The sequence below is a fragment of the Bombus terrestris genome, chromosome 8, assembly GCF_910591885.1.
Source record: "Bombus terrestris chromosome 8, iyBomTerr1.2, whole genome shotgun sequence".
In the NCBI taxonomy this organism is placed as follows: Eukaryota; Metazoa; Arthropoda; class Insecta; order Hymenoptera; family Apidae; genus Bombus; species Bombus terrestris.
In genome coordinates this window covers 476,775-503,108 of record NC_063276.1, presented here as the reverse complement: position 1 = coordinate 503,108, position 26,334 = coordinate 476,775, and the positions used below count along the sequence as shown (strand labels likewise).

At 38.8% G+C, this 26,334-nt stretch overlaps 4 protein-coding genes and 1 long non-coding RNA gene across 10 annotated transcripts in view; 2 read left to right on the top strand and 3 right to left on the bottom strand.

The window, feature by feature from the left end:
- LOC100650602 overlaps positions 1 to 5,795 on the bottom strand; it is a 52,919-nt gene extending 47,124 nt beyond the window's left edge. The window contains exon 1 of the mRNA XM_048408022.1: positions 5,488 to 5,795. Coding sequence (XP_048263979.1) covers positions 5,488 to 5,539 — 52 coding nt within the window. The 5' untranslated portion in view covers positions 5,540 to 5,795. The remainder of the gene's footprint in view (positions 1 to 5,487) is intronic.
- LOC100649454 (aladin) overlaps positions 1 to 8,446 on the top strand; it is a 32,338-nt gene extending 23,892 nt beyond the window's left edge. The window contains exons 2-7 of one of the 3 annotated variants that reach the window (XM_048408028.1): positions 6,102 to 6,215; positions 6,392 to 6,781; positions 6,853 to 6,970; positions 7,038 to 7,507; positions 7,588 to 7,918; positions 7,986 to 8,446. In XM_048408028.1, coding sequence (XP_048263985.1) covers positions 6,160 to 6,215; positions 6,392 to 6,781; positions 6,853 to 6,970; positions 7,038 to 7,507; positions 7,588 to 7,918; positions 7,986 to 8,300 — 1,680 coding nt within the window. In that variant the 5' untranslated portion in view covers positions 6,102 to 6,159 and the 3' untranslated portion in view covers positions 8,301 to 8,446. Of the gene's footprint in view, positions 1 to 5,815; positions 6,216 to 6,236; positions 6,317 to 6,391; positions 6,782 to 6,852; positions 6,971 to 7,037; positions 7,508 to 7,587; positions 7,919 to 7,985 lie in introns of those variants that run through there. The other 2 variants (XM_048408029.1, XM_020864274.2) reach the window with 2 other exon arrangements.
- Positions 7,048 to 9,583, bottom strand: LOC125385538. Of its 2 annotated transcripts, XR_007224938.1 has the most exons (5): positions 9,466 to 9,583; positions 8,954 to 9,066; positions 7,794 to 7,926; positions 7,414 to 7,732; positions 7,048 to 7,286 (listed from the first exon to the last, which is right to left on the bottom strand). It is a non-coding gene; the product is annotated as an uncharacterized LOC125385538 (long non-coding RNA). The 2 variants fall into 2 exon arrangements; XR_007224939.1 differs by lacking the exons at positions 7,048 to 7,286; positions 7,414 to 7,732; positions 7,794 to 7,926 and having other exon boundaries at positions 8,895 to 9,066.
- Positions 9,584 to 10,834: 1,251 nt separating this feature from the next.
- Positions 10,835 to 18,384, top strand: LOC100648281. Of its 3 annotated transcripts, XM_048408027.1 has the most exons (7): positions 10,835 to 10,927; positions 11,633 to 12,385; positions 12,989 to 13,867; positions 14,441 to 14,778; positions 15,186 to 15,347; positions 16,427 to 16,862; positions 18,081 to 18,384. In XM_048408027.1, exons 3-7 carry the CDS (start codon positions 13,000 to 13,002, stop codon positions 18,188 to 18,190), a joined length of 1,914 nt encoding a protein of 637 aa, XP_048263984.1. In that variant the 5' UTR covers positions 10,835 to 10,927; positions 11,633 to 12,385; positions 12,989 to 12,999; the 3' UTR covers positions 18,191 to 18,384. The 3 variants fall into 3 exon arrangements, with proteins under 3 accessions (XP_048263984.1, XP_020719930.2, XP_020719931.2); XM_020864271.2 differs by lacking the exon at positions 10,835 to 10,927 and having other exon boundaries at positions 11,477 to 12,385; XM_020864272.2 differs by lacking the exon at positions 10,835 to 10,927 and having other exon boundaries at positions 11,477 to 12,385; positions 12,983 to 13,867.
- Positions 18,385 to 18,645: 261 nt separating this feature from the next.
- On the bottom strand, positions 18,646 to 25,499 carry LOC100647299. Its single transcript, XM_003397027.4, has 8 exons — positions 25,308 to 25,499; positions 25,110 to 25,244; positions 24,429 to 24,890; positions 23,282 to 23,382; positions 21,165 to 21,323; positions 20,763 to 20,960; positions 19,699 to 19,854; positions 18,646 to 19,602 (listed from the first exon to the last, which is right to left on the bottom strand). The coding sequence occupies exons 1-8, from the start codon at positions 25,408 to 25,410 to the stop codon at positions 19,510 to 19,512; spliced, it is 1,407 nt and encodes a 468-aa protein (XP_003397075.3). The 5' UTR covers positions 25,411 to 25,499; the 3' UTR covers positions 18,646 to 19,509.
- Positions 25,500 to 26,334: the final 835 nt, after the last annotated feature.

Sequence of the window (26,334 nt, the reverse complement as noted above, 5' to 3'; positions counted from 1 at the left end):
GCAAAGGATCGATGTAGTCTTTGCTCTTTCGTTACAGTTTATTCGTTCGTACGTCCGAGCAGGACGACGATCAAGGCGCAACGGCTGCTTCTATTGATTCGCTCTATCTTAACCTCCTCTGCCCCTCTCCCTCACTCTCACTCTCACTCACTCTCTCTCTCTCTCTCTCTCTCTCTCTCTCCCTCTCGCTCCTTTCCGAAGATCTTTGACCCCCTCCCCACCCCCCGAAAGAGTGTGTCGCGGAGAAAGGGAACGAATATCAAGGGTTGCGGATCGTGAATTCTTGGCGAGCGCGCATTCTTTTTGGAAGGGAAGGAAAGGACGATCGAGTCTCATCCCCGATCGTTTAACCGAGTCGACTAAAAAAATCCATTTACGCCGCATGTAAGGGCGCGGTCGAACACCAGGAAATAGGAAAGAGAACTTTGTTCGTATATTCGTAGTTTATATTTAAAAGATCAAATTATTTTCGATCGTGCTGCGTTTTCCTTTTTTCTTTTTTTCATTTTCCACCCAATTAGATGGTATATTAATTAACGTTTAATCGATTAAGTTAATTCGACATCTTGTTACGACGTTGCGAATTTTTTCCATTCGCTAAAACGAGAACAGGGTTAATTGCAAAAAGAGGTAAGGGTAGAAGAGAAGATTATTTATCGGGTATTTACTGAATTTTTCGAAAAAGGAATCTCTTAAGAAAAAATCTTATTTTACGCTGTTTGTATAGAAATTCAGACTTGGAAAGGCATAAAAAATATCGAGTTCGAAAGAATGGAATTGTCGTTGAGAGATACGAGTTAAGGAAAGAAGAAAAAGAAAAGGGGAAGGTGCATTTGCGGAATGCGTGCAAAAATCGAAGCAATAAAGAGATTGGGGTTAGGTTCTATAAACTAGATAAGTCGTAAAGTCACGTAGATTGCTCTTCGCGTTCATTTTCCTTAGTTCCTAAAGTTTCGTTTTTGAAAATACTTGGAACTAGAGAGAGGACAGGAAATCCTTTCGTATTTAAAATCTTGGAAAAGAGCGTTACGCTTAAAGTTTCTTAATCTCTCCCAAATCTATATCTTGAGAATCGAATAATACGAGTGTTTAGAAATAAATAGCACATATATTGTAATATCTTTTGCAAACTATTCCAATCATAGTTTGGAATATAATGTTAATTTATATGTATTTATATATCGTGTTTAAAGAATTTCAATTCTATTTATCAAAGTGAAAAATTTGTCGAAAATTATACTCGATCAAGGAAGCGACAAAGAAACCTTCCATCTTCTGGACAATGATGCGTTCTAATAAACAAAAGCTAGATTCCCGACGTAGCGAAGCCTTTCATAAAAATATAATAAATATTTCGCCCGGAAAATTGAAATATATTGAACAGAAATTAAATTGCTATTTATATAGATTCTTTTCTTCCGACCATGTTCGAAGAGAAAAATTGCAACACGCGCATACATGCATACGTATAGGTACAGCGCGAGAAGTACATAGGTACATATCGTGCTATATAAGATGATTCATGCAATTGAGATAAATCGTTTTCCTGTCTGGTTCAAGGGGCAGGGAAGCAATAAAAGAAAATAAAAGTGATACGGGCGATACGATCTACGTTGAAAATGGAAACAATTTGGAACTTTTCTGCTGTTAATTCCGTAACGAACCACCAAACAGCCTTATTTATATATATATATATATATATACGGAAGACATAGCACAGAAGTATAAATGTACTCTATGAAATATTCGTACTTTGGTCGCTTTCTCTAATATCGGTACAAGTAAAGCGTTCGTCAGAATCGAATCTATTAGGAAAGAAAATACGAAAAAAGATGATAAACATTGACATTTCATTCAACCTATTCTTCAAAACACTAAGCAACTTACTTTACGTAAACATAGCAACTGATCTCGTATCACAGCTACTAATTTTTCTGAGTCATTCTAATAGTAAAAAAAACCTAGCAATAACATCTGTTTTATGCTAAAAGCTATATTTTGTATCAGATGTAAAAGATGAAAAGAAAAGAATTAATATGTTTCAGAGAATTGAAATAAATTTAGTTTCATAGCTTATATATAGAATATTGGATGTGCAGATTATTATTATTATTATTATTATAATTAATGTTATATTTTACACTAAAAAAAAAAAAAAAGAAAAAAAAATTGAAGAAGAAGGAAACATTCTTAACGAATGGATATAAACTACTATAATTTATACAATTTTAATTTTGAATTTGCACATTGAACTATCTGACGATAAGATATAAAACTTAAATCTGCTCTTATTTCTAGCAAAGATTTGAAATTATCATATATATTATGACATTAATTTGAAATGGTTGCAAGTATCGTAAAAACTATCCAATGACGTAGCCGACAGCTCTTGAAAAAAATACTTTTACTCCAACAAAATACTCTGATCTTTCAAGTATGTAAATGCAAAACTTTTTTAAACGCGAACACGTCCATCTTTTTTCATGTCCAACGCGATATTTCTCGCTGTGTAGTAAAACGAAAACGTGACATTAATTTTCCAATCATTTCACCCGATAGTTAATGACTTTTATAGCGATAAAACGCGCATGCGCCAACTATCTCGAACTCGCACGCAACGCGGAAAATTATTCATTGGTTTAATAACCGCAGGAGAACGATAATTGGTAACGTACCAAGCAGAACAAATATCAAAGGCTTAACTAGCGTCTTAACCAAATAAAATAGAAACCGAGACGAGCGTCTTTTTAACATATCTAAAGTGCGAAAGTTTCTTTTCGCGTGACGTCTATGCACGCAACTTCTTTCTACTTTACGACGGCATACAGAAGATCTGTTACGCAATTTCAAAAATAAATTACCACTAGCACGAACACGAAGGCACAGGAGAAAAAACATTCAATTCGCTCCACCTCGTTCACGGAAAACGCAACGAGCCAACTTTCATCGCTAAACTAGTGCATCACTAGAAACACTAGCCAAGCATTAGATGATTTGACACGCGATCCACGTTGCGAACTACACGCTGCTCCGCCTATGTTTATATTTTCGTGAACATCGATTACCTAACTGCGATTCTCGTTTTAAATCGATGATATAATTCATCCATTCACGGTATTGAAATGAAATAAAAGCATAAATGAGAAATAAAAGCATAGATGATACGCATATTAATGAATGAAAAAGAAAGTTGTAAATAATTCTAAATAAAACATGCATTTAGAGAACTAAAGAAGAAATTCATTTTGCAAAAACAAATTCGCATACGGTCAAATTTATAACTTGTCAAGAATAAAACAACATTTAATATCGTACGTTTGCTATAAGAAGCGTACAATTAGAAGAAGCAAATTTTTATTTATTTATTTTATTATATTTATTTAGCTAATATCATTCGTGTTTTGAAAGCTCCTAACAAAATATGTAACGATCACTTGTATCGCTTACAACTCAAGCAAAAGTCAAAACACTGCTTAGAATTGCGACACTGATACCAAATTTTATTAGGTAATTTTGATACAACCATTCTAATAAATAGTTCACATTTACAGTTACTTTCTGCAAATATCACAACATTAACGTGTTGTGATAAAAATTTTTAAAATATGACGATGTTATAACGTTATAATACAAACGATCAGAGAAAAGAATCCCAGAGAAACTAAATTAATGGTATCAAAGAACGCAAGAAAAGGGGGGGGGGGGAGAAATTAAGAAATTAGGGATCAAAAATTTCATTTTACAAAATATCGGAAACTGTGGGAGTACAAGAAAATTTCTTAGCTGATATGTATACGGTACCGCCGTCTATGGTAACTCTTCAGCATAAACCCACATAACCTTATCGGGCGAAGATAACGCCAACGGGGCTGATAAACGGGAAACGAAACGTGATGTACAAGCAATATTCCAGACAAATAGAAGATAGGGGGTGGGATCGACAAAAGATGTATACAAAAACGTTGTGAAATACAACTAGCGATGTACATACATAGGTATATTTGGCAATCGTTGAGGTTTATTATCGTTCCAACCTAACATGTTCACGTGCGTGTTTGCGCTATTCGACGTTGACCGTGGAAGAAACCGAACATCAAAATAAATACACTTTACTATAACCAAAATTATCAACACAATAAACCTGTGTTTATAAGCCTGATTATAGCTAGGAACCGTATATCGGCAAAAGAGTAATTGAACAAGCATGTTTCGACACATGATACAAGAATGAATTATAACAGTGACAGAATATTGAATTTACTTTTCTTTCCTTTTCTTTCCTTACTTTTTGTTTCATTTGCTAATCGTAATGGAATATGTATACTTATTTACACAAGAAACAAGTCGAATGAGAGACGCGACTTTCTTTCACCTTCTGATGACATCATATATATATATATATATATATATAGTTTACCACCATCTTTGCACCCCGTTTTCCTCTCGACGACACGCGGTTGGAATGGAACTAACCAACCTGATTTTTTCAGATGCCTTGAAAATTCTCTATTTTACAGTGTCTGTGACATTTTTGTGGCGTATTTCCACGGTATCCTATCATCGTGTGCAATTCTAATGTCTGAACGCACGACTTTCGTGGGGCAAACCCTTCAACGACGAGAACGCACCTCGCGTCAGAGTTCGAAACACCGCAGCGACAAACGTACAAGTCTCAACCGGAAAATAGAAGACATAGATTATAGAAGAGCACGCGGTAGGATACATACGAAACTGCGTACTTTGTTTTTGCGCTACAGTTTACATTGGACATATTACAGAGTTGGGTATAGAATAAAAGCAGCGTATATTAGAACGGGTCGTTGACGACGAAGATATACCTCGAGCAATCGAGGAAAAGAGACGCTTAAAATACGAGAAGACAGCATTGACGTACCGTAAAGTTGCGTGTAGAGCGTAGTAGTAGAGACATTTCCACGAAGGAGGAAAGTCATGGAGGGTGTACGGATCGATGCCTGGCTAGGAAATGGTCCCGAGCAGAATGGCAAAATTTTCTCGTAATATCGTGCGTTGTCACCGGATGAAACTGACTCGCTGTACGCTCATTCATCTACGCGACGATCGTCCCATGTCGTTGTTTATCGCGAACGCGTTTTTTCCGTTGCCGGGCAAAAAAAACAGCGTGTCTCGGCACACGACGTGTCTTATAAATGCAACCCTTATTTCACAATCTCCTCGAAAATGATTTGAGATTATATAGAAATTGATGAGAACGGATCGGGTGTCACGGCCACAACGGTGACCAGTAGAGCGCACACGTTCGATACCACGCAGCATGCAAAATAGTAATTCATATAAGCGGGCTGCGTTTTACGATAAATGTCTATATGTGATCAATGATCAATAACTAGACCGAGAACATGCGGCCACGAGATACACTCGCAAGTTTCGAAAGCATGCATCATAACCTCGGACATAAGCGACGTTCGCGTGTCTCGCAATAAATTTCATTGATAAGAAAACACTCACTACCAATGCTGAGAGTTCTCCATCGAGTTTTCCGCTTAGAACCCTTGCCCATCTTTCGCGAAGACCGAGCTGGTCCTCCTCCCTTCTGTCTCTCGTCTTCTCAGCGATCTCGACCAACTTTCTACAGCGACAGCTCCACCAAAACCATGTTGATCGCGATTGATCTTGCTACTACCTTGGCGGTAGCATTTTAACAACTGTCCGCCGACCAGTGTGTCTCACGTTGCTACTCTTATTGAGAGAAAAAGCTTTGGAACGATACGAACCGATAAACGAGACCTATCCGTAGCAGAAGACAACTCTAATACGTAATCCGCGCCGCACGAATAGCGACCACATACTGCTGTCCCCACCTCACCCCTCCCTTTTGGTCCCCACCCTGCTCCATTGGAACCCCTACTTCTAGCTGTGTCACGTTCGACGTAACTCGCTGAATGTTCAACCTCTAATCACGTTTCCACAATTTCGAAAAGATCTTTTTACAGAAAATGTATGTTTGCCAGATTTTTGGATTAAATCGCAATACACGAATGCACACACGTTGAATGTCATGCGAATTTCTAGTAGCAAACTTGACTAAAAGTTTGTCTTCGTGATTGAAATGTTTTGAATAGGAGCCAATTGCCGCATGCGCAACGGTATTACGATTCTGTGTCGCGATTGGATGTTGCCATGGTAACCGATGTAAACTTTCGTTCGCCATTTTATCCGGCTTCAGACGTAACAAGGTATGAGATTCATTTCATATCGAAATATTTTAGCTGCTCTTTCTTTCAAATCTACTCGTTCCAACAATTGTTTTTAATTTTTCCAAGAGAATAACTATCTTGTGGTTATTCGTTATTTATTTCCTGCGCATAAATATCTGTAGAATTTTTTATTCTTTCATATCTTATTTTTATAGGTTAGACAAGTACGTATCTAAACGAGCAATTATGATAAAGATATTGTCTCTGCATGATTTTGATTCCCCTTCTGCCGATGATTTGGCTACTGTTGCGCTTATAGAGGACGTTTTACATTATTGCGATTATGATAATCTGACCAATGAATTACAACCTTTTACCAAATATCTGCGAGAATATCCAGAAGTTTCTATTACTTCTGATATTCTCGCTACACGCGAAACGGCACGGACAGCTTGTGCCGGTGATTTGTTTTTACCAGTTCATGATAGCATCTTTAGAAAGCTGGCTAGTGTATGCAGAGAGAAAGGATTCATCGATGCTGTTTGTCTGGCTGCGTCTGCAGAACCGCAAGAAATTACACCAGTCTTGCATTTGATAGCTACGAGGTATTAATAACAGCTGTTAGAGAAATATTTGTTTAATTTTAAAATCTGATCTTCCATTATTTTAATTTTAGGCTTAAGTGGATGTTAGATTTATTCGACAAAGGAATATATCAGAAAGAAACTTTACCTACTTCTGGATCTGGATCGGTCGCAGATGTTGTTCACACAAGGGACTGGGAAACATCTTTGGTAAGCTATTAACATATATGTTATTGTTTTTTGCAGTATATGTTATATTTGCAGTATTAATTTGTAGGCCAGGTGTATCTCATGGCATCCACATTGCTCACGCCTAGCAGTAGTTACATGGGATGATCGTATACGTATATTTTCTCATGGAACACCGATAATACCGATTTTAAGGCACAGCGCTCAAAAATCTGTTTGTTGTATAAATTGGAGACCACTTGCTGGCAAAGAACTGGCAGTAGCGTGTCACGCAGGTGTCTTAGTTTGGACGATAGAATTAGGAGCAGCCAGTAATATTCTTAGTCATGCGGTGTTACTAAAACAAAGAAATCACGCTCCTGTAACAAGCGTTATATGGCATCCGCAGGGTGATCTGTTGGTATCTTGTTCTCCAGCTGATACACGTATGATTATCTGGGATACTTCTAAAAAAGAAGGTGTACCATTGAGACGAGTCGGAGGTGATGGCCTATGTTTCGCTCGTTGGTCGACTTGCGGTTCTCATTTGTTTTCAGCCTCGTGTAGAAATATATTTAGGTATACCGTATCATTGGTTTTGTATTCTTATCTTTTACATCGCATAAAATTTTATTTCACGTATTAATAACTATGCATAGAGTTTGGAACACAGGAGTAGCAACGTTATGGCACGCAGATAAATGGACAGTGCCTAATGGTCGTGTGGCTGTTGCGTGTTTCGGTCCTAATTTGACTCTGTTGTTTGCATCGAACGAAGACCCTGCCATAATCTTTTCTTTACCTCTGCAAGAAAATATTTTCGATGTTAAGAAGCCTTCTCTTGACGACGTAAAAATGGCCGTACCTCTGATAGATTTAACAAGAGTTAATTTTTCGTTGGATGACGGTGACAGTTATGTTACTGTCGGTGGAAGAATAACTGCAATGGAGTGGGACCCTACAGGAAGATATCTTGCTATCCTCTTCCAGGTATGTTCCTTTTTGAAATTTAATTCGATAAGATAATAATCTAATAATAGATCCGTTAATTACTTAGGACAGCCCGTACATCGCATTGATTAAAACCAAACTAAGAAATCTGTCACGTGTGATTGACGTTAAACCGAGTTGTCTTATAAAGGGATTTCCGGGCGAAGTTCCTAATTGCATGGACTTTTATCAAAAGTGTGAAAAAGAATCATCAGGCAATACAATTTGTTTAACAATTGTATGGAGTAGCGGTCGTATCCAACACTTTCCAATAATCGAGAAGGGAACTGCTCCTGTTACGAATACGAGTACTACTTCAGTTTTATCGCACTCATTGTTAAGGCACGATACGTACAATTTCGATTTGACTGCCATTTACTGATTACTGATCGATTGTTATCTTATCGAGCAAGAGCTACGAGAATTTTATCTTTAGTTTCTTTTATTTGTTAACGTTTATATAAGGGTCCAAATATTTTTGTTAAACGTAGTATAAAAGAGCAATAAATCGTTCGTTCGTATAGATCAGGCACGACGTTCTCGCACGCCACATCACGTCCCGTCAGAAATTATATAACGTTTCATAACCGATTCGTCAACGTGCCTAGGGGAAAAAACATCGTTCAGCCCCGTGTTAAGCTCTAATGTGCTATCTTTCTAACGTATGGGATATACTACGAGACGGTTCTCGGGTTCGGTACCTAATTATACGAAGTCACATGCAGAGCGCACGTCTTTCTATTTTTACGTCGCTTGACCGAATGCTGAACGTCGACACGTACTTATGTATATATGATGCGTCTCGCGCTATTTTCAATATATTCTCCGGCGTTATTTATCCATCGTTTTAGAAACTCCGTCGTCTTAAATATAAGTTTCTCAAACGCAGTTTTTTCTTATGATTCATAAAATATAGAATTCATAGACTGTATAGGAAAACTATATCTTACATAGTAGACAGTGTTTTTAATCTATGTTATCTTGTTTCGTTAAAAATCGTTCGATTAGTCAAGATCATCGAGGAAGTATACTCACACCATAATGTTCAATTACTTTATTATCGTTCGTTGTCTTTTTACTTTCCATTTTCTTCTATTAATCATCGTCGTACCATAGAATACATCTCTTCGAGAGATCAAAGCGTATTTCTAGAAAACGTAAAAAAATCAGATATTAAAAAATAAAATTGTAAGATTTCTAATAGTAAGTACACTTTGAATCGTGCCGACCATAATTAGAATATCTGTTGACATTTAGTACAAGTTGAAAGTTCTTCCTTATTCTTATATTTTCTAGTTACTTTATTGTAAATTTGTTTAATCGTTCGTATCATATAAATGCAAAACTCCGAATAAAATAAAATTGTTTGGTTTTCCAACAAATGTAATAACCAAATAGAATAACGTTTATGATCGTCGATGTATACATATAACTAAAATTCATAACCGAGGACATTTTCAACTTTGTTTCTAATCGGAGAAACAGTTTTCAATTATAATCGTGGTACTGATCAAATGGACGGAACATGGAAATTCAATCTCACTTACGTGGATAGCCTTTTGGAAATCGCGAAGGGACGAGTCGCGTTGAATCCCCTCCGATTAAACGTTCGTTAAGACACCCTTTTTTTTTCTCTCTCCCTCCTTCATTCTTTCTCTGTTATTGCATCCGTATGGGGTGTACGATCGAAATCCTTTTTCCAGTATATTTATTTTAATGGCAGTCGTACACATGCGGTGACTATGGTACGAACGGAGTTGACAGGTGCCTGGACAAAAAAGCGTGGTCGAGAGCGGGCATAGTATGTATAATGTAAGCATAGAGGGCTGGCAGGCCACATGTGCCACTCTATCACTTATCTACCCGTAATATGACGTATAACCCGACCATAAGATGCAACTGTGAACGCATGCGTGCATATATGTATGCGTGCGTATGCGTGAGTGCTACAGTCAAGATGTACAGTACATACTATTATATACACGCATTTATACATATACAAAGGTTGAGTAGAAGGATGCACGATTGCGCTTCTGTGTGCGTTTGCTTGGAAGAAACAGAGGACATTCCGGCTTTCGAGGATCACGATGTCGCGAGAATCGCTATGGAATCATAACAACGCGTTTTGGATCGGCCAGTCAATGAACCAAGTACGATAGTCTACCACTTCTTTTTTTTTTTTATTCTTCCTTGGCTCGCTCTAACTTACTCGGATTCTTTAATGCCACTATATATGACAAGCTACATATGTCAATTAGAAAGTATCGCGCATTTTGTTTTATCGCACTTAAAAGAATGCGATGCGTAAGAAAAGTTGACTAATGCAATAAGAATAATATATAATTTTCTACGAATTTGCGTGCTGTTTTCCATTTGTACTTTTATATTTAAATATTAGTCGTAGATACATTTGAGAAGAAATTAAAAAGTCGAGCATATTCGATCTACTAATTTTTAATTTCCCTTGTAGCGTTTAAATTCCTCGTATTCTCTGGTATAGTTTAAACTGTTTCTCTAAGTAATCCAAGTTCCTATATAGTTTTAGGAAACCACGAAATGACAAATCTTTTCTCAAATCTACTTTCGAGTTGTTTCCACAGTTTCAAATACAGACAGCTGTTATTTTAAATTGAGCAAAGAGAAGCAAACTTGACACAAAGCAAACGAAACTCGAATTTTATTCAGTTTCAAAATGGTAGGGCATTTTTGAACTAACAAGACAGATACAGCGTATAGTATACGAAACATGGAGCGTGAGATGGTTAACATAATGGAAATAATTTCAGAAACTTTAGGTACATCCAGCATGCGAAACTCCATGGACACGCCCTTAAACCAAAACCTTGAAACAACTAGCCACGGTTACCCTAATCCGGCGTAAAGTATTCGAAACATAAGCAACGCAAAACTCAATGAAGAATGCAACGATATCAGGCGCATTTATGCGAAAGTCCGAGATGCAACGAAGAGGAGGAGGAGGAGGAGGAGGAGGAGGTGGAGAACGGGGAGGTCAGTGAAATAATAGTAGGCTGTAATAGGAGGAAGGAGTGAACGACTTGTGCTCATGTGTGCGCGCGAAGAAGCTGTTGTTAATAAGTGACGCGTGTGCGGCAGCTGGTTTTACGTTTTTTGCCTTGCACCCGATTCTCGGGGTTCGAGCGACGAAAGATCGGTCTAAGCACCCCTTCTCCCGCCACTTTCACCGTTTCTATCTCTTGCTCGAGGTCCGATGCACCTCGACTTGGAATATTCTTTAACAGATTTTCAAAGAGAGATACCGATCGCCACGCGACGTCCAACTGCCGAATCGCTTTTCGGCGTCAATGACCGGTTAAAATTAAATCCTGCACTCTGGATAACTTTGTAAGAATACTTTGAGAAAGATGTTTGCTCGTAGAAAATTAAAACTCGTATACGTTTGATCAATTTTCAGCTACCCCTTTGGTAATTTATAAAAGTACGATGTCGGGTATACGCGAGGCGATAACACGCCGATTCTCATCCGCTACAACCCCGTAACTCCATGCACCGCCATCTCGATTCATGGAAGATCTGTCAAACAACCGCCACCACCACCACCACCACCACCACCACCACCACCACCACCACCACCACCACCACCACCACCTCCTCCTCCTGCTCCACAATTCCACGCCCTCCTATACAACGTCCGCTTCTTTAACCACGAAACCGATACCGATCGATCCTGTTCAGGAGCCAAGCAAGGGATCCGGGAATCAAAAGGCATTTAGGCAACGCTAAACAACGGATGACGCAATTTGATAGCAGTTCGTCAGCCTCGGAGACGATCCATCGGGCATAACCGTTCGAACGATCTAAGAAGGGACAAAAACGTGCCGTGCAAGACGAATTCGAAGGAGCAGCAGCGAGGAAAAAGGGAGACGACAGACGCGCACGCAGATGTGTCGTGCCACCCTGAAACCGACGAGGTCGAGGCAAGTGCAGAGAAATGCACAAGTGCCGGACGATCTTCTCTTCTCCTCTTCTTATTTTTCTTCTTCTTCTTCTTCTTCTTCTTTGCTTGCACGAGGGAAACGAAGCACGGCCACGCGAGTGGGCGGCGCGTACCCTTCTCGAAGATTTCTTTCCTTGCTTCTGGCGCAGGGATGGAGGGGATCCTCCGTGTCGTCCGCTGGAACAGCGCTACGATGTCTTGTCCTGGCTGATAGTCGTCGTAGCGACGCGGGAACGGGTGTAGCCGAGCTATCTTCAGGATTAGATAGGCGCAAAGTGTCCAGGCGTTCGTTCGGCCACCCTGTAGCCGCTCGATTCTTCCTCGTCGCGATCAAGATCGCGCCATCGCGCGTGACGCGTAGACCTTGACAAGTGATAAGCTTATCACGTTGGAAGAAGAGTCGTCGACGATCTATCGAAGAAGAAATTTTCTGCGACACGCTCGGTGTCCGCGGAGTTTGTTTGGGGAGTCTGATCGGACAGGCGAATCTCGTAAGTGGACAGTGAAATTTTCTCGGACGGAGGTTATTAAGTTTGTTGCGGCATTGTGATTTCTCAAGTTTGTTCGATTTGTGACCGACGATCGCAGAATTCGCAAGAAAAGGAATAAGTAAATAACGAATGGAACGAGAAACGAATTCCGCGTCGAGCACGGTTCTCGAGCGTGGTGGATATCGCGACGAGCATCGAGAGTTCAAAGTCAAACGATCGGAACTAAAATTAGTAAACGGTAGTTGAAAATAGCGGCAACTGAATTTTATTAAAGGTCCATGAACCTATGCCAGCTCCATTTATCATCGAACATACGGTTCATTCATGAATGCTATCGCACGTTAGTCGGAGGCTCGGTAATTCCAGAAATTCCTGTAATACTGTCTCACTCGCGTGCTACTCGCGATTACTCGTGATTATCCACTATCGCTTTCTATCGCGCGTCACTCGTTGCAACATCCCGACTCGTGTTCTTAAGGCCTCTGTAACTTTCCGTTATACACCAGCCTGCCGCGTATAATTTTGCAAATGATCTGCCTGATCTTCCGTTCCGTATCACAAAGTCAATTTTATATCGGAAAATTTACAAAATGAAAGTTTCAGGTTGCGGCAACATGCATCTCGAAGATTACCACGCGAACAGAAACGAAGAGGACGTGCAACGGGCGGTTTCCAAGAACACGAAACAGGAGGCTTTTAACAGTTTGCACCTAGCACCTATCGCGACCATAAACACCGGCGATCAATCCTGTTGGATCGCTTCTCACGCGGACAGCGTCTCCTCTCCCGTTTTGCCAAACAATTTCAGTCCCAGAGAGTACACCGATTGGGAGCAACTCACGACCGTCTTCCAATATCCCGGTCAACCGTATTCGTCCACGGACAGGTCACCAGTAAGCACAGGTAGCGAAGCTACCACGCCAACCTGGAACAATGTCGTTCGCAGCGAAGCATCGGACTGTTCCAATAGCCAAAGATTACCGTCCGTTGGTTCCGCTTTTTCTTTCTCAAGAACTTTCTGTAATACGATCTATCCAGAGTACCAGGGTTATCAGGAATACCAAGAGTATCAGGACGACGTATCTTTGGCCTCTTTGCCTCTCGTCCTTCATAATCAAACGGAAGACCAATTCAATGGTTCCATGCAGGCAGCCACGGATGAATTCGATCTCAGTTTGATCAGAGGCGATCCGACGTCGTTGTTGAGCAACGTGGAGTCTCCTTCTTCCCCGTCGTCCACGTACCTGGAAGAGCTTCAGGATCCGTTTTCTAACTTGAACGGATCTTGCTACGCGGTTGGACATTTGGTATCCGGGCAGCAAACCTGCGTATCCACGATGAATTTCGTCAACGATACCGGATTGAACGATGGATTTGCGAATCAGGTTGTTCTGCCCAGGAACGAAGGATTGTTGCTGACCGATAGAAGAGTGCCGGTGTCCAAGCCTGTCAGTGATACGGAGACCCGAAGCAAATCTTTCGGTGAGTCTGAAGCTGTTTTTAGTCGATGTCGTTAACCATCGGTATATATTTATATTAGCAATATTATGTATGCGCATCGATTTACGTGATTCTTACAATATAATTCGGTAATCTGTCACTATGGTCATTAGCTCGTTTCTCACTTTTTTTTTTTTTTTTTTCTTTTTTTCGCTATTTGTGCGTTTGATCAAATTACGTTATATTAATGCCGAAGCGTAGCATATCTTGAATCGTATTACGAAAATAACCTTAAATCGTATCTTATTATAGCAATCTGTAGTAACAGCACACTGAAATTTCAAAATATTTTTACTAACGCGTAACGTATTTTCACGAGCCACTATGTCATACCGTCCAACAATCGATCGTTGTCTTTGTCGTTACCCGATGTATCCAGGAAGTCACGGCAAGAATCGTGCTTGTTTTAAGAAAGTGACAAATAAATAGAAATAGCAAAAAGTAGCACTCGACTGCCACTCTCGAGTGCAGCGAGTAGTTTCAAGTAGCTTCCTTAACGAGTCTCGAGATCTACGACTCGTTTACACGCTGATGACACGTTTGTTTCCGTTTCAGACTGTTCAACGACAGACGACAACTTGACGTCGACGTATCAGTGCCGATGGATAGACTGTGGCTGCGCTTTCGCCGAACAAGAGGGTCTGGTTCGACATATCGAAAGAAGACACGTGGAATCCTCGTCGTCGAACGCGCATGGACACGGAAGACGGGTTCAAAGGGACAGAGACAAGGACAAAGACAAAGAGGGAGAGGGTTACGCCGGTTCCGTAAGCGGCCAAGACGAATTCGCTTGCCTTTGGCAAGGATGTCCGCGTGCTCGACCTTTTAACGCCAGATACAAGCTACTGATTCATATGAGGGTCCATAGCGGAGAAAAGCCTAATAAGTGTCCGGTATGAGTCGATTGATTCTAAAATCCTGCAACTGTGTCGGGGACATTGTCACAGCGGTTAATTCGAAATATTCGTCAAACGCTCGAATACAGTACTATAAGAATCGCACGTTAAATATCATCGATATTTATTCTCTGTAAAAAGCTGAAAGCAGAAACGCAAGGAGAAATAATTATTCTTCGAATCGTTTATTCGAGATTAAGCAGCTAAATGTCTACCAGCCTCTTCGTTCTTACTTAAAAACCATTGAACTCTTCTTGAACATGTCGGTCGAAGCGAATACGTTTCTCTCGTGGTATCGCTTCGAGCTGTTACGTTTTAATCGAAACCATCATAAGTAGAGCCACGGTGTATCGCGCAAACATTAATTAGAATTGCTGTAATTAATCGTACTTTTATTCGTACAGTTCACCGGATGCAAAAAGGCGTTTTCACGATTGGAGAACCTGAAGATTCACCAAAGATCTCACACAGGAGAAAGACCATACGCCTGTCAACATCGCGGTTGCTCCAAAGCGTTCAGCAACAGCAGCGATCGCGCAAAACACCAGAGGACTCATTATGACACGGTGAGTTTGTTATTTTATTTAGTTATCCAGATTGAAACTTGCTCGAACTACGATACTCGAAGCATCGTATATACGTAGACATAGACATATATATTTAAAACAAGGAAGGAGCAAAATCGGTCGTTTTAATAAGTCAGCCATTTGCATAACTTAAAAACGTATTTATCGTTTGATTTCAATCGCCTGCGCGCGTCCGATATAACTATCTTGGGATAAATATCGATATAGCGTTTTTACATTACGTAAGACGATCGCAATTAAAGAACGATATTTCATCATGTAGTATTCACATTTGCGTACAGTTGACTTTCAATTACGATTATTCGAACAGGTTACGAAAGACGAGTAAAAATTTATCGCATAATTGCGAATTAATCGCTCGATCATTTTTATTAGCAATTTATTTTCGTATAGCGATCCTCTGATATTTACGCGATCGAGGCTGTCGTTATATTCTTTCGTATCTTTCAACTGCCAGCGTGTGAAAGCTCGAGCCATTATTATATCGAAATATTTTGAAATTTGGATAAATGGATATTTTTTGTAATGAAAATTACATAAAATGTATCACGCGATATTACTCGATCGTAAAGTAACTTTAAAAAAGAGAAGAGCTTATCGCCAATGTTGAAATTTTGTAGCGCGAAAGGTCAGTGAACATAAGCTGACTCGATAACTCGAAAAGCTTGCCAGTTACGATACGCGAAACGTAAAATTTTGCTATTGTAACGATAAAAAGATGTACTATAGTTTTAAAAAGACGTGGACACGATAATTTCGTCGCTCGACGATCACCCTTTTGTCTATAACCGTTTTCCAACCGATAATTGCGATTACTATCTGAATCGTTTCACCGCTCTACGTATCATCCGCTTACCAGCGTCCACGAATAGAGCCACTCGTGCAGTTCCGTTCTTTTCCATCTACATATCCACGACTTTTATCGAACAAAGACAAGAATTTCAAAAGTGACGAATAAATGTACTACGAATTTTTTGCATCATCGAATTACCGTATACGGGAAAATAAACGTATTTTATAAAACATATTTTTGACAAAATGCTTGGGCAAATTTTCAGAAGCCGTACGCGTGTCAGGTTACCGGATGCGGGAAAAGGTACACGGACCCGTCGAGTCTCAGGAAACACGTGAAAAATCACTCGGAACCAACGACGCCGCTGTCCAACTTGTCATTGACGTCGGACAGCAAGGCTTCGGGTAGCGCGACTAAAAGTTCAAGCAACTCGCGACACGATCCGATCTCTACTAGTTCGAGGCAACAGCAACAACAAGCACGAACGGCGATCGTTTACACCACGGAATCGAATTATCGAACGTATAAGACTTCGGAGTGTTACGCGGACGAGGACGCGGACCCGTTCCAGACGAATCTATGTCAGGTGGATAGGATTTCCATGAACCTTGACAGCAATCAAGAGTACGTGCCGATCGAGTCTGTGAAACGCTTTCTCATCGACGATGTCAGCGCGTCAGGATCGCACGTGGACGGCACAGGTAAGGGCAAAGATTCGCGATCAACGTTAGAAAGATGAGTCGACCGATCGACGAATCGATAGAGGATTCTCTGCGATTTCTAAGAAATCATCGACGCATTTTCCGGTAATATCGATAGATCGCTACATTTTATCTGCTTTTATTCGTCGGTCGAATTCGACGGACCAAGAAACGTTGGAAACGTGTAACCGACTAATCTGATTTCTCGTCCGCTGGAAATTTAATCTACGGCAGAGCGTACGCATCGATTTTTCGTAAATGCTCGGCAAGCTCGAGAAAAATTCCGAGAACGCGCGATAAAACAGACGCGACTCCTACCGTTTCGAGCAAAAAGTCGAGCAGCCGTTCGGTTGTTCGAACGACCCGTACGAATCTTCATTGTACTGGTCCGCGCGTGCTGCCTTTTTCTGTCCCGGTAAATAGTAACGGCGCCGATGACAGTGCGCGTTTCGCTTCCACCATGCTTAATCTCAGAGGAGGTTCAAACACGCTTTACGCGTTTACCCCACACCGAGTCTTAAAATAATATTCCCGACTTTTTTGGCCGGGAGCACACGCACGTAACGCACGCGCCAAAACAGACGACGCGGCTGCCACGTGCGACACACGCGTGCCCTTTTAAATTCCAGCCCTCGAGCCCGCGATTTTCTACCAAATAATACAGCCGCATCATCGATCCCCACTCTACCTTTCCCTTTCTAAAACCGTTCTCTTCGTTGTTTATCGGCGATAGGCTCTGGGCTAAGTACGGCTCAAGTACGTCGTCGTGCATCGGTGCGATCATCGAGTTACGCCTATACGCAGCCATTTCATTTTTCTAACCGTTAAGTTTGATACCATTTATGATCGTATTTATGATCGTATACTCTGTCCGATATTTTGAACAGTGCGCGGCGAGCTATTTAAAACATATTTAAAAACATCGGATTAGCAGTCGGAAGCAATATTTCGATACGAATTTATCGAGAGAAATTCATTGATATTGCGTTTCGTTCGGATTTATATTTATTTATATAATTATAAATACGCGTACGCGTACGTGTACGTATATCAAAGCTAATCTCGTATCGTGTATAATAATAAACTTTCGATTACCAATACCAAATGGCTAATGGAGTTTAATTAACTCAAGGGTCGACTCTAGGTCTGGGTCTTTGTTAAACTAGGATCGCGAAACTAGCGCACAGTGGTCGTTCAAATCTGTCTTCTACTTTACAGGGTACCAGGTCGAGGATGAAGTGCCTGACTTCCAAGAGCTCGGTTCCGATATCGAACAACAGTTTCTCGAGCTAAGCAGCCTCGATGACGCGGTTTTCATCGACGGTTGAGAAGCTTGTTTATTATAGGAGGAGGATCGAAGAAGACTTCGCGGCGAACGCGCCATATTTCCAAAGACTTGTTTCCATTTCTTTTTGTATTCGATTTTTATACGCTTTCACTCGATCAGATAAATTTCATCGACGGATATATTTTTGTACATAGGCGATTGTATATATCATTAAATACACGATTTTGATTATTACGTCCGATGTTATCTTATTTTTGACGCGTTATACGTTACTTCTTAAATCGAGAGGCCTCGAAGGAATCTTGACTTTTTAAGAGAAAGTGGCGTTTGCTATCCGAATATCATCGATAACGTTGCTAATTGCAATTGACGCGAGTTGATTTATGATCGGCGAACCGATTTATTTTACGATATAATTTTGTTATTATCGCGTTATCGATTGATACGAAAATTTACGAAATTAATAGGAAAATATAGAAATTGAGAAACCTTGGCTATGCTTGTAAAACGTGGACTTTTTATTTGTTCGTCGTACATCGAGTCGGATACAGCGACAACTTTTCTCCATACGATTATTCGATTACAATTTAATCGTACCATCGATACCATCGATTCTCCGAATCGTTGCACATCCTTGAGAAAACGACTCGCTATACAAGTATTTTTATACAAAATACAACATCGTAATATTTTCGTTACGAACAACGAGTCCTCGTTCGTATCAATTTCATTCGAATTACTTGAATTCAAAGTATTCGAATAAGTTTGAATAATAATAATAATAATAATAATAATAATAATAATAATAATAATAATAATAATAATAAGAATAAGAATAAGCTCGTGATTTGTAAAATTTTAAACGATCGAGACTTCACGCGTCACGAGTTATACGAGTTATCGATATTAATAAGTACCCCGTTGCTTACGTCAACAAACTTACGTGTTAGTAAAACCGATGAAATTCTGCAAATTACGCGTCAACTGGTCATTCCATTTGAGGAAAAATGATACGATTGTAAAAAGGAAATACCTAAAATTCGTTGTTCGTCGATCGACTAACCGCGTTCTAGTTGATCGATAAATCTGGTGTAAAAACTTGGAAGGATATATTTCGAGTCAACTAAATTAGATAAATCTGTGGCGGCACTCGACGAGCATCCGAGCTAATCGGATTAGTCTAACAGTTTAAGAACCGCCTTCTCTTTTTTTTCCTATATCGAGCTTGTCGTTAACCTACTGCAATGGCCCCTCACGCGGATCGTAACGATGACAGGCTGCAGCAAGCTTTGTATAAAAAGCAATGTGACCCGCTACAGAGATGTTTTAGCGGCGATAGGGTTAAGCAACGGTTTATTTTCAAGCTGTGCTGCACCGAGACGGTTTCGCCCCCTCCGTCAGTGTGTCGCAAATTAGTTTAAAGAAATTATTCAGCGCCTTGCTTTGTATCTCCTGCAACAGACGGAAAACACGATTAACGTTTAAAACACGATCCGCTATTGATCGACCTCTTATAGAAGAAACGCGCTCGCAATGCCGAGTACTCACCCCGTTGATCGTGATCGTTGGGACGAAAGAGAGTCTCGCGGCCAACTCTTTCGTTTTCTCGCCATACGCGACCAACAGATCGTCCGATAGAGAACTCTTAACGCACTCGTCCATCTTCTCTCGGGTCTGCTCGTTCAATCCTACTTTTTTGGCACACTGGAAAATCGTTTCGTACTTTTGTCTCGAAGAAAAGATTTCTTGTAACGGGTTTGCTTTAATCCCGTCGCGAACCTTCAATTCTTATATTTTAAGTTTGCTCTTATTTCGACGAAGCAGCAAAATTCGTCGTATTTTTAGGCGAACGGTTTAACGTTTAAAGTTCAAACTAGAGGATTGTTAATGATACGACGCGATAATTGTTACGTTAAAACGGTGTAAACGGTTAATGAAAAATTTGCGTGGCGCAAGAACTTATCAACTTTCGATCCATCGATGTTTGCTCTTCTTTTTAACGCGCTTAAAAATCGATACAAAGTTGGCCAAAGACTTGGTCGCTGATTGATTATCTTCCTTTTCTATCAAACGACTATCCAGATTTATCAATCTATTAAGATTTTCATTATTTTCTAAATTGTTAATCAATCTTCGATTAAACACGTTTTAAGAACAGATACCAACGGATCCGAGATATCTTCGTACTGATTCGTAAAAACGAAACATTTCCATTTGGCAAGAAAGCCCTTTCCTCTTTCGTTCTCCTCCTCTTTTATCCTCGGGAATCGACTTTCGGAAATCGGTCAACCAAATGATTTTCCAACAATTTATATACGATTTCGGATTCCTCTTGTCCTCGCAGGGGAATTATAAATAAACGATTCTGAACGATTCTACGTGCGTTTTAGAACATTTAATATAGGACACTGTATATCGAAGAATTTCTAAACAGTTTGTACAGTAGTACTTAACAACATGTGAAAATTCAATGTTTTTTATTGGTTTAATTATATTCGGTTAAATCTCTAGATCGAAGAAAGATCTAGAGTGTACGAGTCCGGTACGAGTCCGTGGTAATTATTGGAGAATCGCGGATTCAAGCAGAAAAGGTAAATAAAGATAACGAGTACCTGTGAAAGAGAGGATGGCGGAAACTGCGAGGTCATTGCACAACCAACTAGCGCCACGGTAAGTTGTTGAACCTTATCAGCCGTTTCTCCGTTCTGAATCGCCTGAATACCGCACGCCTGAGCCTTGTTCCCATTGCACTCGACTTCTCCGTGCTGACACACGAAGCGCCATTCTTGGGTGTTTGGATCTCGCCAATGCTATGTATTTAGATGAAAATAAGTATATAAGAATAAATGACATACGAGTCGATTCCTACGATACGCCATACGTATTCGCCATTCGTTCATCGTTCCCAACGTTATTCTATTTCTTCTTTATCTATCGCGTTTTGCGTAAAACGTATTAGTTGTGTATCCGATATAGTAAGTAATAACATAGTAAAGCGCCATAGGACCACTCACCGATGCTTTCCCGTACGGAACGAAAGTGACTCTGATGTAATCTTTCAATACATCGTACTGCGGCAATAGTTGCTGCTTGATCCACCGCATGCTATCTGGACATAGCGATTCGTAATAAACTCCCACATCTATCACTGCGTTCGACTCGCCGCCGGCCACCTACGCAGTTATCACAGAACGATCATGAGTCTACGATAGCCATTACAGCTACAGTATCTAATTATGGTTGTTGATTATCTTTTGCTTAATTATACTTTAACCGACGAATTAGGTTCGAGCGAGCATAAATTAGTACAAGTTATCATAAGAGACCGTTGTTTGACGTAGTTTGCAAGAGAGGTAATCGGAAGCTTCGTAACTCCATAGGGGTGTCAATAAAATTCCACTACTACCTATCCTACGTTTACATAAATTATGCGAACGATAAGTATATTATTTAATATTTCATTGGTATAAATTACAGATAGATTAGAAATAAAAAATGTGTGTGCGATTACGTTTTAATACAAAGATAACCGAAAGCAGATTTTCACGCAAGTTTATGTTTTTATTTCGGCTCGTAATAAAACATTTTTTACGCTTCCAAACATTACAACATATCACAAACTAGAATAAAATTCTCTATTATTATCTATATTAGCTTTATTCGCTAGAATAAAAAAGTTATATAGATAATGTGCGTATCTCGTGTTCCGTTCTCTATACTTGTCGCGTTTTCAGAAGAAATACATTTGCATAATTTCTCCGTTGATCCTCGCATACATGGATCAGGATATCGTGAAACTTTTAATAATAAAAATTAGACTGTGACTGTTTATGCAAATTGGTATTTTCACAATTAAACTAAAGGAATGGAGTTTCAATAAAAATATGCTTTAGCTATTAAACGTTATAGCAAATATTTTTTACTTTCGATATTTTATATACATACGTTTCTCGATATGTATATCCATAGATATAACCATGATCTAACCATAATTCCTACAAATAGTTATTTATTTGCTCTGTGATTAATTAATCAATTTGACAATTCGATTAGTGATTAATTTAATGACCTTATAACCAATATTTTCGAAAATAAATTTCTATAAGTAACTTCTCGTAGCTTTTGGAACAAAGAAACAGGATCATCGCGAATAATCGATAAACAGGTTTCAATGTTGTACGATACTCGAGGGAAAAAACTTCTTGAAAACCGGCTTTCGTCCTGATAACATCGGCGTGTCAAAATAAAAACTTATCAGAGTTTCAGATTAGATTTATTAAGAATGACAATTTTTATTTTATATTATATACTTGTTACTTTAAAAGACAACGATATTAAAACAAAGATACGATTAACAGGTTGAACTGTTTAATAATTTGAAATTTGAAATTTTATTTCTGTCTCTTCGTTATCTAGTGAAAGGAATGATAAAACGTGAGCAAACTTCAAAAGCTAATTCAACGTAAGTTTTGACAGAAATCTGTTGGAAACAATAGGTAATTATAATTTAAAGATAATTTGTCCATTGTGTAATTTCAGTCTGTCGTCATATAACCAGTTATCTTAACCATGATGGGAAGAAACGAGTCAACACATTCATGGTAATAATTCATTTATCGAGCGATTTCCTCTTTCTTTGTTTCTAATACATCGTTGTATTTACATTCGAAATACGTGTCATATTTAGTGCAAAAAATACGATATAAATAGTTTTACTTACTATATTTAAAAATTCTACATTTTAAATAGAAATACACAAAGAGAGAGAGAGAGAGAGAGATTCTACGTTTCAAATGGGAACAAATACAAGTTCCACGTCTCTATAGAAATAAATAAAACTTTTATAACCTAAATAAACGGAAATTTCACATTCCAAATGGAAATAATAAAACACACGGAAATTCTACGTTTCGAATAAAAACACGCGGAAATTCTACATTGTAAACTACAATAAAAAGACATCCCACATTCTGTGTGGAAATGTACAGAAACTCGACATTCTAAATGGAGAATCTTACGTTTTAAGTGGAAAATAAATGAAAATTTCACACGTGGGATAGAATTCTTTATGTACACATATTTATCGAAAGTACGAACTATCAAAAGTGAAATTGAAGGAATTCCCACTTACCAAAGCACTATGGCCGAGGAACGCGACAGCGAGTATGGCCGTGATCGAGCTGCTCGCACTGAACAGGTAGCACCGCATGGTCTTTCTGGTACACCGACGAACTGGTCACCAGCTTTTAAACCAGCTTTATCTATAGTCTATAGTCCACGGTTTATAGCGACGTCGAACCGGTGCCAAGGAGGGAGATTTCGAAAATGTAGGAGGGGCTGATAGAAAGAGCGATACGAGAGAGGCAGGGAAGAGAAGAGAGAAGGGAGAATCATACATAGTAGAGAGTACTTCATACAGTACTACAGACAATAACTAACGCATAACTTCACTTTCACTACTAAAGAATACAATGATGTAGTAATAGGTTTGCGAATCAATCGATTGAATTAATAATGAAGCAATTAACAGTAACTTTTAATGTAAAAACCATGTGAATTATGTACATGTACAGTCTTTGTCATTCATTATGTTATAAAAAGTAACGTAATAAGGAACAATATTTATTGTTTACATTTGTGGACAAATATATATTCGATTTTGATATATATCCATCTATTTTGACATTTGATAAATTATTGCGAGAATATTTTCACTTCATTGGTCTTTAAATAATTAATCAACAATTAACACTTTACCGATCGATAGCCGATTAATCAGTTTTCTGTCGCCGACGCTTACCGACCGATAGCATATTAATCGGCTTTTTGTCACCGATAATCTTTATCGTTATTCGAACAGTAATTTGTTATTTGGTACTAAGGTACTTTGCTCGGTTGCGTTGCTTCGTAAGCTACCACAGTTTTACAACAATTTGAAAAACGTACCGTTCGCGACGAACAAAAAGAATGGTATTAGATAAAAGAATCTAAACCGAAACAGAACCGGCGCCAGGGAGAATCTGCGCCCGAACTGCAGGCCGGACGTGCGTATGCCGAAGAACTGCTAGCGGTCAGTAAAGTGTTAATACTACGAGCGTTAACATTTACAATATTGGTATCTCTTGACATTGTACAAAGCGATAAATGCAAATGTCAAAATTAATATTTCACATCGTTCGCACGATAAAAGAACACATAATTTAATCAATCTACCATATTCGCTACAAAATTTCATCTGCATAGCTACTATATGTAACGATCTTATACAAAATAAGATTAAGGATCGATCCCCTGATGAAATTTCAATGGTCTCTTATTTTCTTTCAGATCCCTTAATATCTCATTAGCTCGTGTCCTGAAAGATTCCGCTAGCTCTGCATTTTGCTGCACACCATCGCCCTTCTTGTGCATTATAGATAAATTAGCACAAGCATATGGGTTATTTAATTCGCAACATTTTAACGACAGTTTATACGCCTCTTTTAAATTCTTTTCTACGTATCCTTCGATACCGCTTAAGTAAATGCCTGACAAAAAGAAGCAAGCTTTCTCTTGGTTTAGATCACAAGCTTTTTTTAATAGTTTCATTCCAAGCAAGATCTGAGTACCCCTGATTGGCTCGAGTTTTTCTTGAGATATCGCAAGAGCACCTGCGTGAAGGCAACCTCTTGCATCGTCCTTATCACAGCCTTTCTGCATGTATTTGAACGCTTCTTTCGGATCTTTCTCACACTCTGTACCTATAGAAATTCAATTTGCAAATTTATAAATAGCAAATAACAGTTTCGGTAAATAATAGTCACCATTATATATTAGTTAATTACGTGAGATATTAAACGAAAGATATATATTTGAAAAAGATAAAATACGATATAAATAACATATTTGACGAAGAGACGAAAATAACGTGGGCAACATTTTGATTTTCCCGGTGCGAGGCACGCGCCATTTTTACTCACCCATTACTCTGTAATCGCCGTATTTTGTGCAACTTCTCCCATAACCGCGTTCGTCACAATTTTTCTTATACAGATTTAACGCCTCCTTGGGATTTTGCTTAATAGATTCATAATAATCACCCAAAAGATGGCAAACTATCGAAAAATGTCAAACATTTGAGATACGAGGTTAGAATCACTAACAGCCTCGGTGCTTACCTTCAGCTTTCTTCTCGCTTAAACATCCAAATTGGTATTCTATATAAAGATTCTTTAAATATTCTTCAACCTCTTCTTTCTTTTTAAAATCGTATGCCGCCATATTAAGCGATTATTTTTGAGGTACGAGCGTCGGGCAAACTTATCAGAGAAATAAGCACATGGCTTCTATTTTAAAGGCCAATGAAACGATGAAACGGCATGCGTGCGCATCTCGTGATTTTTCGAACGAGCGCAAGTCGACAACCAAGGTACTAGTAATTCACAACATTAGACCTGCTTGTCAGTTCAGGTGTGCTTGTCACGCAGTACGCTGTAAGTACATATCAAATTGTTTCTACGGGGCACATGAGGACATATATCTTCACAATTATAGGATAATTCATATGTCGAAGAGGAAAATACGCTTATTGAAGTGAGTAACTTTGATTTAATTTGATTAATACTTTCTGTTAAACTATCGATAAAGTTATTATAAACTGTTTATAATCGTTTGCAAATTTATTTCTTCGGGCTTTTTTACATTTTTGACGATCCTTGTTTTCAATCGCACATATTAATATTTCAAATAACTTGCTCTGCTATAATTTTAAGGTTACCGAACTACATATATTGTTTTGTCCTAAAAACAATAGCATATCGTTTTAAAACATAAGCAGTTATAATTACGTCTACAACAAAAGTTTTAGAATTGTTCGTCCAATTAAAAGAATGTATATATTTTTGTTAAAAGATTCGATAATCACTTTCGAATAGTTTCCGTATAATGGGATATGTGGTCGGTTTACAATTTTATAATTCGATGAAATATTAAACGCTGTGTTAATATCAAATTTATATGTTCGTTTCTCTTGTTGTTTAATAAAAACAAACAATTCAATTTTCATACATTATATAATTAAATGCCTTTTTTTATTTACCATACAAATTGCTTCGAAGAAAACTAGATTCACACGATTATTTGAAATTAATATTAAGATCGATTAACATAATTATCTTAGAGCAACTGTATACGAAATGTTTCGTA

What these genes read in the sequence shown, in the direction of transcription:
- LOC100647299 (XM_003397027.4), bottom strand. Translation starts at nt 25,410, where the DNA reads ATGGCGGCATACGATTTTAAAAAGAAAGAAGAGGTTGAAGAATATTTA. An exon ending in CGGCGATTACAGAGTAATGG is followed by an intron (nt 24,891 to 25,109) that starts GTGAGTAAAAAT and finishes GAATTTCTATAG; the next exon opens with GTACAGAGTGTGAGAAAGAT. An exon ending in TCATCAGGGGATCGATCCTT is followed by an intron (nt 23,383 to 24,428) that starts AATCTTATTTTG and finishes GCTGGTGACCAG; the next exon opens with TTCGTCGGTGTACCAGAAAG.
- LOC100648281 (XM_048408027.1), top strand. Translation starts at nt 13,000, where the DNA reads ATGCATCTCGAAGATTACCACGCGAACAGAAACGAAGAGGACGTGCAA. An exon ending in GACCCGAAGCAAATCTTTCG is followed by an intron (nt 13,868 to 14,440) that starts GTGAGTCTGAAG and finishes TTTCCGTTTCAG; the next exon opens with ACTGTTCAACGACAGACGAC. An exon ending in AAAAGCCTAATAAGTGTCCG is followed by an intron (nt 14,779 to 15,185) that starts GTATGAGTCGAT and finishes TTATTCGTACAG; the next exon opens with TTCACCGGATGCAAAAAGGC.